Source organism: Sinohyriopsis cumingii, chromosome 9 (assembly GCF_028554795.1).
Source record: "Sinohyriopsis cumingii isolate HCF-2022 chromosome 9, ASM2855479v2, whole genome shotgun sequence".
Lineage (NCBI taxonomy): Eukaryota > Metazoa > Mollusca > Bivalvia > Unionida > Unionidae > Sinohyriopsis > Sinohyriopsis cumingii.
This window is the reverse complement of record NC_142969.1, coordinates 17,703,269-17,715,463: the sequence shown is the minus strand read 5'-3', so window position 1 is coordinate 17,715,463 and position 12,195 is coordinate 17,703,269. Positions and strand designations below refer to the sequence as shown.

General features: G+C 33.3%; 1 protein-coding gene across 1 annotated transcript in view; it reads left to right on the top strand.

Annotated features, from left to right (window-relative positions):
* LOC149791325 (uncharacterized) overlaps positions 1 to 8,863 on the top strand; it is a 32,950-nt gene extending 24,087 nt beyond the window's left edge. Inside the window, exons 7-9 of the mRNA XM_089971337.1 lie at positions 2,304 to 3,389; positions 6,496 to 6,555; positions 8,136 to 8,863. Coding sequence (XP_089827463.1) covers positions 2,304 to 3,389; positions 6,496 to 6,555; positions 8,136 to 8,863 — 1,874 coding nt within the window. The remainder of the gene's footprint in view (positions 1 to 2,303; positions 3,390 to 6,495; positions 6,556 to 8,135) is intronic.
* The last annotated feature ends 3,332 nt before the right edge of the window (positions 8,864 to 12,195 follow it).

Here is a 12,195-nt window from a genome sequence, read left to right as displayed (position 1 = left end):
TCCTCATTTAAAATGGATATTTGGTTGCATGCTAGAATTCATTTTTAGTTTTCGTCACTCTCTTGCTTGGCCCTTTCACCTCCATCTCCTGGACACTGGTGCAGCATAATGTGCCTCCTAGAGCAAGTCACAAGACTTCGAGGCATGTCATGTCCTTGAACACTGCTTTGTCAGATGCAGCAATTTGGGCTTAGACCACAATACAATCGTTTGAAAGGTTGCTTTTCTGGAGGAGAATCACTCTTCAGAGGCCCCATTGTTTCTGCCTGTGCTTCACATACAGATATCTTATGCCCATGGGTATATATGTGCATATTCAATATATCAGCAAAGATCTTGCACAAGATATCAGTAAGGGAGATACCTCTGTTGTCATAGTCATCAAATTCTTACAGTGGCGTCTTGAATGAAAATTGAAAATATTCATGCCAGTTTATATTTTTGAGGGGATATGTACGATCCAACTGATGTTGATGATGATGTGTTTTCTATTTCAAAATATGCTAGAATTGTCGAGTAACTTTCTTCATTTGAGTTAATGTATTCATTTTGGGTTTCTCTAGTATATCTGTTCCTGTTTGCAATAATTGATTTAAACGCTGATTTACACTTTGTATATGGCTTGAGGTCAGCTTTAGCACTTGAGGATATAAAGCATCATAAATTTTAGTTTTTATTATGTGTTGCCTTATTATATTCTTTATTCCACCAGTTGTGTTGTGTTGTTATCACATTAGGTACCTTGCCTCTGGTCTGAAAAATTGAACCAATATTGTGTTATAGTTGAGCTAATTTTGTTGTTTGAGAAGTCAAGATCAGTTTCAAAATATCTCAAAGGTTCAAGGTGATGACAAATGTTCAAGGTGATGACATAAAAGATATAGCTTAGAATAAATGTTTACTTCTCTCATGAATTCTATAATACAAGTAATGTTTATTGTATCAGAAAGTTCCTTCATGTCATGCACATTATAGTACTGATTCACGTAGGTTGCAGGTCATAACACTCGATCATAAAGTGCTTAACAGTGAATAGTTCATTGCAAGAAACGCACTCTGGTGGGTCTTTGCCTTTTAATATGTGGTAGTGAGTTATATAAGTATAACCAATTCTAATTCTTGCAATGACTACCTCCTTCTTACAGATGGTTCTGCAGGAAGGAGTCCAGTCTCCTAGGGTTGGCTTGGTGGCATGAAGTTTATTATTCACTGCACCATTCCATGATGTCTGCCACTTCTGACATAAATAAATTTTGATACTGGGTTTAAAATCAGTATACGGTATTTGAAAATCAGATGGTTTGAGAAATAAGGCCATTTTAGCAGTGTGATGTGCTTTTGCATAACCTTTAATACCAATATGACTGGATAACCAACAGTATACTATATTGGGGGAGGTACTCAGTTTAGTATTTTTGATGAGAATATTGGTTAGTAATGGGGTTTCAAGTTTTCTGTTGTGTAGTGATTGAAGTACTGATAGGGAGTCAGAGAAGATAATGCTGTTTAAAATACATTTTTTTCGATATAGAGCAAGGTCTAATGTTCTGATTTCGGCTGAAAAAAATGATGTACTGTTTGGTAAGCAAACATGTATTGTGTTTTCAACTAATGAAGGCTGCGGCAGCCTTTTCCTCATCCTTTCATCCATCAGTATAAGTTCTTTTGTAGTTTTTAAATTCGGTGAGGAGTTCATGATAAGAGTTGTGGAAGATGAAATGGTTTGTCTCAGATTTGTTTCCATCGTACTTTTGGTTGATTAAGTAGCCAGGTAGGTGTTTCGGAGATGGACGTTTTCTGAATGTTAGAAACTGCCAAGGCTGGATGATATTCTAATGCCAAAAGAAGGTATGGCATTTGGTTTATTTTTGCATAAAGTTTTGTATTTGGGTTGAAAAACAGCCGAAAAAGCAGGGTTCAGAAGCTTTGATCTTAATTTGAGAGCATACTGTGCGGAAAGAATTTCTCTCCCATGTGATAAAGGTGGTTGATTTGATTCACTGAGAAGGCTTTCACATCTGATGTCTTAAATGCTCCTAGAGCGAATCATATTCCTTGATGATGAATTGGGTCAAGCATCATCAGATATGACTTCCTAGCTGAACCATAAACAACGCAACCAAAGTCCAGTTTGCAGCTAATTAACGTTCAATATAAATTAAGGACGACTTTTCTATCAGCACCCCAGTCATTGTGCGCTACAGCTTTAAGTATATCTAGGATTTCAAGCATTTAGCTGTCAAGTTCTTTAGGTGTGGAAGAAAAGTCGGTTTTCTGTATATATATATAATTCACTATTTCAGACATGGATCAACATATGGTCATACAATTGATAGACATCATTAGAGAAGACAAACTTTGGAGAATTGGAATGATATTTCGAGAGAGAAGGTATCCAGCAATCAATATCATGATGTGTGCTATAGAAAAATGTGGATACAACAAGGTTGTTCAATGTCTTCTTGGAGGAATGTCTAATTTGCTCAGGAAAAAAATTCCCAATGCAACAAGCGTATGGTGTGGATATAGACCGCATAAACCATATACTCCCTTGTTTGTGGTTAATCTTCGCAAACACACACAAAAATCAGTGAAGTCAAATCTCCCAAAAACATTTCATGACTATGAATTTGTATATCGGTACGAATACACCCCCAATGACGAGGAAACGTTTATTTCAGAGCGGTATGCTGGAACTGGAACTACCATATTAAATTTTGAAGATATTGAATATGTTCATGGTGTTATCGCAAAAAATACAGAGAGACTTATGCATGGACATAGCAATCTTAGTATTATCACTGCATCTTCTGTCAAAGCAAGTCGCTTTAATGGTTGTTACAATAGTCTGTCACTGGCAGAAACTCTATGTATAGTTCTATATGTCCCAGTAAAGGGAATCATCCCAGTAGGTGAGAAGGAGTTTCAAAAAGATATTGATGGAATTGCCACGGATGTAAGAGAGGGTGAGTTTGTGTTTTATGGAGGAAGCACAGCAGGAGAGAGGCATCCTAACTTACGAATGGGCTGCCGTATTTCATCAGACCACAACAATGCTGGGACTCTTGGTGGATTTATTGATCTGCCTGGTGACAAAATTGGTTGTATCACAGCTGCTCATGTGGTCTTGAATGAGAAGGAGAAACAGAATTTTGGCAAATCTAAGAATGAACAAAAGAGATTTAATGATCAACTTGCAAAAGGACGGATTTTGAAAAAAATATTCCAGCCTTCACCTGACTCGGATGCATTTGGAAAGGTCTGTGAGATAGTGTATGAGGAGGGCAATGATTCTACACCCACTGTTGATGTGGCTCTCATTGAAATCACTGATGATGTTAGAAGACCAGATGCAGGGAATTTTCCATCTGATAACTCTCCAAATATTGGTATGGGAAAACAGAATTTGCAGTGTACAGGAAAACTGTTAATTTCTGTAGTCTTTATCCCAACAGTGTTCTCAGTTTAGTGCTAACATAATTTACTTTGTGCTGCATGACTTACTTAAAAATTAAATATTAATAAATTCCTGATACATGTTACAAGATCTAATAATTTGTTTAAGCTATTTACCAGTGTATGGGTATCTAATGAAAGCTACTGATATCGTCTTCATTGCATATATATGTTAATTAAGCTATCATCACTGAATTAAAACCGATGTGTCTGATGTGTCTCATGCGAGATTGAATCTCAAAACATCTGTTTAAACATAATTGGAGAACGTGTGTGGGTATGATTTTTGAATTTTTAGCGTAGTTTTAACAATATTTCAGTCATATCGCTACTATGTCCGCAGTGTGGCAGTTTATAGTGATGTATAGCACTGGGGCATGATGCCACAGACATGTGGCATCATGTCTCACCAAGTCACATTATTCTGACACCAGGCTGACCAATCCTAATACTAACCTCTTAATGCTGAGCACCTAGTGAGGTAGCTGTTAGTACTAATTTTATAAGTCTTTGGTAAGACTCAGATAGGTTTCGAACCTGCGACCTCCCACATCTGAGGTGGGCGCTCAGACCGCTAAACCACCGGAGCGGTCATAAAATTAGAGAAAACAGTGCTGGTGTGGAAGTGAGAAAATTCAGGACCAGACGTTTGCAATCCTTGTTTTCCTTGAGGCTGTGCTTTACCAGTAATGTAAAACACATACTGGAGTATTTACTTAGAAAATACAAAAGAAATGTTATCTCTGATAAATACTTCGCAAGGCAATAATTTTCTGGATAACTTTTTTGAGCTGACAGGGCCATATGGTCTCGTGTCCAGCATGTACCATATATATCATGTAAGAATTAGCTAATTTAACATTTGAAAAGTAAAAGCAATATAGTTTTCAAACAAATTAAGCAGAAAACATACTGCCATGAATGATTTACAAGCTTTTATAAATCATGTACATTAGCCATCAAGTATGGTTACTGTTTTTAAAAAAATATGAAAAAAACAACTTTAAAATGGCTCCATCATTGCAACCAGTCAATAGAATTTTACAAAATTTAATTATAGACATTTTGGTTTAGAGGAATTTAAATGTTATGTAAGTGATGCCAATCTGCCATAAATTATAACCACTGTTCCAAAAAATATGAAAACTTAACCTATTTATTCTCAAGAACCAATGAACATAATTTTACTTATATGACAGAAAGCAGTAAGGCATATAAATATGTCATACCTATGCAAAGAGATGATGCCAATCTACATACAATATGGCCACCTTTACCAAAAGTAAAAAAAATTAAATGACTCTTCTAATATTATTCAACATAATTTGATTGAATTTGACAGAAAGCCCCATGATGATTGATGTTCAGATTTATATAAATAATGTTTATTTACCATAAATACGACCAATATTACTTCAAATTGATAAGCCTTTAATGGCATTTCTTGTCAAAAATGTATTTGACAGCTTAGTCACATAAAGGCCCTTTCAGATTGGTTAAAATGATGCTAATATAACACATAAATGACTGCCATTACTAAAATAAATAATCTGTAAATGGCTTCTTTTCAGAAAATAGCCGAGTAAAATTTTTGAAAAACGTTTTTGCATTACCCAGTTTCACATTTGTGGAACTTATGCCAAGTACGCATCAAAACTTTGCACGTACTAAATAATAAATACGTTACACATTTTCTCAAAAATCACTGGCAGTAGTTGAAAGAAAGCATTATGCCATAAAGGGCTTTTAAGTTTATACAAATGATGCTGATTTGAATGTTGTTACTAAAAATCAAACTTGCTTTCTCAAAGACTACTTACTAAATTTGACAGAAAGTGTCCAAGCTTGAAGGCCATTTTAATCGTACTTGTGATACAGGTCCATTACCAAAAAAAAGAGCCTCATTACTAAATGTAGAAATAATATTCTAACAACTTTGACATGCTGGTAAAGAGGCATTTCAGTATTGAACAAATTCTGCTGATGTATTGTCAAATAAAGCTTTGAAAAAAATTATATGAAAACCATCATAATGACCTAGATTTCATTATTATGTGCTCATTTTTTCATGGATAACTTTACATGGTCAGAATCATACAATAATATTTGATACTACACAGCTTGATACTGCAACATATGTGTCTAAAAATAGTATATTGTATTAGGAGCAACGTCGTAAACAAATAATGTGCACTCATGTCATAGATGCTTTAGCTTTTGGTTGATTAGATCTGTTTGTAACACATTAACCCCTGGAGTGTCTTTCATTTTTGCCTGAAAATCGAGAAGGAAACACAATCTGAAAGCTATTTCTGAATAGACTCGAAAACACCAAATCCCCAGTCATCTTTCAATAACATACTGCCTAGTTGTGTTAGAAACATCGTTTTTCATTGGTTATTTGACTTGCGCATGAGCAGATGGGTAAAAGTTGTTTGGTTTCTTTTGTTGTTTTTTTTTTTGCTAAACGGAGCCATTATTTTTGCATGGAGACCACTCTTTATTCCAAATGCCCATCTTATCCTACTTTTTGCAAAGGCGCATCTGTCTATTTGCAGTTCATACCGGTTTGCCTTAGATCTGAGACCAAAAAGTGCAATTTTGGGTTTAAAAAAGTCGGGTCCAAAAAATGAAGTTTTTCTATTTGTATTTTGTAGTGCAACTAGATATTCCAGATTATTTGGTATCATTGTAGAGCTACATATGTCTACCTTTCTATAATACTACCCACTTTAATGTATCATGCATGACCATGACGCTACAGAGCTCGGTAGTAGGCTACTGCCTCCTGCCCCATAAAGTCGTCGCTAGGGGTTAATGTGTTAGATGAACTAAACAAGCAGTTTTGTCCATTTGAAAGTAGAGCTGATAAAGTTAATGATGTGGACATGTTCACTCAGTCAAAAACGAAACACTGAAACAAGCAACCAAATGAAGATATTTGCAAAATGTCACTGTCAAACATGAGAGACACGATAATTGAAAATACTGTTCTGGTCATTTAAACAGTTATTTAGAAGAAATGTTTGACTTTTTCAGAACAGAATAGTTCAGACTATGACCAGTACACTCTTGGGTCTGTAAAAATAGCACAGAAAAGTATATGGAGGCCATGGGCTATAAAGTAACTGTCAGAGACGTACCATTTTATAAGTCAGTCAAAACACTAAATTCGAGAAAAAAATGCATCTGAAGGTTTTGGAAGGAAACTAAGAGCTTCAGAGAGAATAAGGCAACTGGAAAAAGTATTATTTCCGTTGGCCAAATGTAATTTCATGCAACAGCTGCTTTGCAGTTTTCCACATTAAAATATTTTGATACAGTGTTAGGCTAGCGAAAGAAGAGATAAACTGTATGATGCAGGTCATAGTTTGGTTCCTTGAACAGCAAGCATGCAAGTGACATGGCATGCACATATGACTAATTTATTAAAGTGATAAAAAGAATTTTAATAAATATACTTACATTTATACATCTTGAATTTCCTCAAAATGTCCTTTTTAGTTGTGCAAATCTGATTGATAAGACCCATGTCATGGAAAACATGATTCACACCGAAATTGCACTGTAACTTTGACTACATTTCCAACTGAAACCACATTTTCTTTAATGAACTGAACTGGCCCAATAAATCCAGTCCATCTTAAACAGAAATGCAGAAATGAGTTGGATAAACAAAAAAATAAAATCCATCCATTCCAAACAAACAAAGTGTTTTCAATGTGTATTAGTTCCAAATTTGGTTCTACATTTCAATTTTAAGTAGACCAAATTGAGAACTTTTCTTAACCTAATGACCAGCAGGTGAATAAGTTCAAAGGTTACTGGGCAGTGATATGTGCGCATTAATATTGTTACTGTGTATTGATAAATCTATGGTTGTGATTTATTTTCAAATACAGCTTTAATTACTTTGTTTCTTATTATATATTCATTTATTATTAGGCCTTAGGTAGGAAAGTGAAATGAGCATATAATAAAAAGGTTACTGCTTCTTGTATGGGAAAATATGAACTTGGTTTTTGGGACTAATACTGCACTCTCAAGGTCATGAAGTATTGCTCGGAAAAAAATTCATTCATATTTTCCCATAGAGATGCAGTAATATAATGTTACCAATATCCCTTGAATTTTGCTATTTAACCGGTGTCAAAAGGGTGAAAGATCTATTAGGCCCACTAGAACCTCTTACTGATAAATGTATGAACTGATACAACAAAATATATATGTAAAATGCTAAAATTATGTATAGATTTTGCTTTTAGGAAATCTCAGCTATTTAGTTCCGTGTCATGCCAAAGGAATACAAAAAACATTATACGAAGGATGTGGTATTGGTAACATGTCATAGAATGAGCACTCTTAGAAGTGTGGACTTTCTGTCATTGTGTTTCATTTTAAAAATCTACTTTTCATGAAATTGATAAGCCAGGCCTGACAAATTCAAAATGCATTTTATCCTAATTTGCTTCTGAAGAATGAAAAGTTACAAAAGGATGTTCATGTTCACCTGTGCTTAAACCTAAAGTGAGATATTTCTTTTGTTCTTTCTTACATTTGCAAAAATTCTGCATTTTCTGAGGAATCTGATGTTAATTACAGTATTCATATGTTGATACATAATACTGTCTCATCTAAAATTTAGATTGAGATCCAATTTTTGTTTGTTTTTCTTACAGGTTTTACAAAAGAACGGCCAATGATGTATACTAGTGGGAAGATTCGAGAGGATTTGAATCCTATGGATAGTGCATGCAATGTGGTGAAGTATGGAAGTTCTACAGGCATTACGGTTGGTTCTCTGATGTGGAACGGAGCATCCGTTCGGATGTTAAATGATAAATGTACATCGTGGAGGAGATGGAAAGTAAATTGTTACACGAACTATCCAACATATTTCAAACAGTTGGTCATAAAATCATGTGATGAAAGAATACCATTCTCGACATACGGAGATTCAGGAGCATTGGTATTCCACTGTAATCATGGAAAAATTGGAGATTTGGAGGCTATAGGACTAATTGTTGGTGGAAGTACTCACAAGGATTTAGGATGCATAAATGTAGTTACACCAATTAAGGCTGTCTTTGAACAACTTGGAACAACTAGGAATTTTAAGTGTTTTCCAGACATGGTTCATACAGATCAGATTGTCCATTCAAGGCAAAGTCTTGAAATCAGTCTTTTGAAAGAGTCACACAATAAACTTGAAAAACAAGTACAGAAACAAAAGAATGCACTTACAAATCTAAATGACAATTTAGAAGCAATAAAAACTGAAACTTTAGTAAACCTGGAGAAAAAAATGGACAAAACAATCACAGAGACCACTGAATTGAAGCAAGGAATGGAAAGTGTGATTAAAATGCTGACCGAAATGCATTCAAAGTTTATGGAAAATAAGTAATCATATTACGATGTCAATATTGATTCTACCGTACATGTGTATATATACATTTGCGTTAAATGTGTGTGTATTTGTGAAAGCAAAGTAGTCAAGATTATTAGAAACTTAAAAAGATTTTGTTTATTAAAACTCAGTAAGTACAGATATGTAAAACTGGATGTGAACGTAATACACTTATTATGGCAAGAGTTTTAAATGTTGAAAACTTTACCAAACATTCTTATTTTGTAAAACTTGATACAGAACTTTGTATATAAATCAACAAAGCATTATAAAGATAATCCTGATAAAGGAAATAAACCAAAATGTTTGTAAACTTAAAAAGATTTTCTTTATATATATATATATATATATATATATATATATATATATATATATATATATATATATATATATACATGTGTGTGTGTGTAAACATGAATTTGTCCATGTGCTGTATAATACATAAATATAAAAATTAGTTTAACAGAAGATCAGGAAAATATCCATGATTTTGTATCATCTTTATGAATGCTCTTCAGGTAAATACATAATTCTTTTTCAGTATTTTGTAAATAACCAATTTGACATCTTTGTTATGTTAATTATGTCATTATTTTTCCAGTGAGATGTTAACAACTTCCTTATATCTTTATAACACAACTGTACACAAAATTAAATTTATAGTGTTGCAATGTCATAAAGGTACATATATGAAGTGATAGTGTAAAATTTGATCCATACAAATTAGAGTAATTAAAACATTGTATCGGCATCATGATTTGAAAATGTATTACTGTGTTGATACAACGTACCAATAATCATGTTTTATTTTTTATAAAGAATTTGATTGAGTTATTAAGGCCTGGATGAAGAGTACTTGTGAAATACAGTTCCTTTTCTCCATTTAAAGATTGATTTATTAGCTAATACTTTATATAAGGGAAAAACTGTGAAGTTTCCTCCTGAACAGTTATGTAATGTTTATTGGCTTTTCATAACCCGAGTTCCTCTGTTTTTGTTTGCTGTCTATGTAATCATTCTCTTTCTTAGTTCATTTTTTTGCTGAACTATATACAAGGCTTTACGTCTCACACATATCAATGCATAAGTCACATATCTTGAATTCAAGTCAAGTTTAACTTTAAATAGCTTACCATTTTAACATTTTATTGAGTTTCTTTCTGTTATATTTAAACAAGTTTTGCACCTACTCATGCCATATTTGGTCACTAGGGTCTTTCTTTCAATGAAGTCAAATTTAGATCTGGTAAGAATTTGTTTCAAATTCTTGTGTTATCTCTTAATACTAGTAATTTTCCTTTTATTTTTCAGGACCTTTTTCATTTTATCAATATATTTGTGTAATTGTTCACATAATTGTAGCATCGATATATTTGTATTCTGTGGAATATAGGTTGCAACTAAAGGATTTCCAGTTGGTGATGGGTTTATATTTTCAAGGTTATTCCCCTTGATAATAAGCCCTCTAATATGGTCACCATTGCTAAAACAAGGTATTTGAAGGACTTCTTCTAAAACACTGTTCAGCACAATTAAAATTATTAGATAAATCAGCTTTGACCTTTGTAGCGCTATTGCTGATACACTATGAAATGGATACTAAAAGTGACAAGAATATATAGCCTTGTCAAAACAATCAGCAGAATTTCAGTAACTTCTTTTAAAACGCATAATGGTAATCTGATATAAAATATATGCATCTCTGCTCAAATAGACAAAACATATATCTAAATGTCTTGTAAAAGAACTGTTTTTAAACAGAATGTGTCCCAGCATTACAGAAGCAATAATGACATAAAAGCCTTTCAAATTCACACAGATTCAATTATGGCCACCATTACTAAAGACAGCACAAATGTTAAGTCATTTCCGTAAGATGTGTTTAACTCAAGGTCACTATAATTAACAGAAAATCTGATTTTCAGGGCTTTACCAATGATATAAAAATAAGGCCACCAATAATAAAAGTTAAAACTACTTCAAAGACTGTCTGCTAAAGTAACTATGCACAAATTAGCCAAACTATTCAGGAAGTATTCCATCAGCAAAGACTTCTGCTGTGTAAATATAAATGATGCCAATCAGCCATAAATTATGGCTGTTGTACCTCAATAAAGAAAACACTTTAAAAACTTCTTCTAATAATTGGACTTTGATAAAATTTGGCAGAAAATGTCGTAGCTTGATTGCCTTTCAGATATATAAATACTTATGTTCCGACATTAAATATAGCTGATGTTACCAAAGGTAAAACAACATTTACACAAAGAATCCAGTCATTGGGGCCTTTCAGTATGATACCAGTGATGCTTGTGGGCCATACAGTAAGTTTGAAGATACAAGCATTAGAGAAACCTTGAAACAATTTTGATTTTCATAATGTATGCAATCAGCAATACTGAAAGAAATTAAGCATAGAACATGCCACTAACGGAGAGTTCTTTCCCAACGGATCTTGCATAGACTATTAAGCAGATGCAAGGAATTATCTAACACTGGTATGTCATGAGCCAGGTTGTTTGCTCATATAATGTTTTTTTTTTCAATAAAAGGTTTGTATTTTTCAATAGAACCTTGTTTATGAGGTGTGAAAAATTGTTCGAGAAAACTGCACTATGAATATACATATATTTAAGATAATTCGGCATAGTAAAATCTAAAACCACATCTGATGTGAACGTTTTTGCTATATATAAATATTTCTGAAAGACAGGCAATATATGATCAGGATAATAAACCCATGTTAACGTTGTATATTTGATAATCAAAAAGGTCTATGCAAATATATGTCTCGCTCTTTAATGGATAAGACGGCTAGTATAACCTTCTGATTAACAAATCCTAGTCTGAAGTCATTTTAATATTGCTTGGTTGTAATATCCAAGTGTTCAGATAAATATGGCCTATTCAGGAGTTAATAAAGGTGTATCTTTAACAAAATGAGGGTGTGACATGCTGTACTGTAGTTGAAAAAGAAATAGCTATTTGTAAGAGTATATATCATCTATCTACAAGTCTAAATTTGGCAGCAATTTTATTGCATTTGTGCATTATTACAGACAGTACCTGCATCAGATATAATTTAGGTATGTAGTACATGTTTAGTGTTAATGCACTATATATACATGTATATGTTTACATTGTACATTTCAAGATGTGAATGTTTCAAATGTGATTTAAAATCTGTTAGGTTTAAGATGACGAGTATGATTGAGAATATGGTCTAAATAGTTCTCTGCAAAGCAGATATGTCGCTCATGCTGTAACAATTAAATACAGACGTTTCTTTATTAAGTGTAATTTTCTAAGAAACTATCAAAAACTGTCAT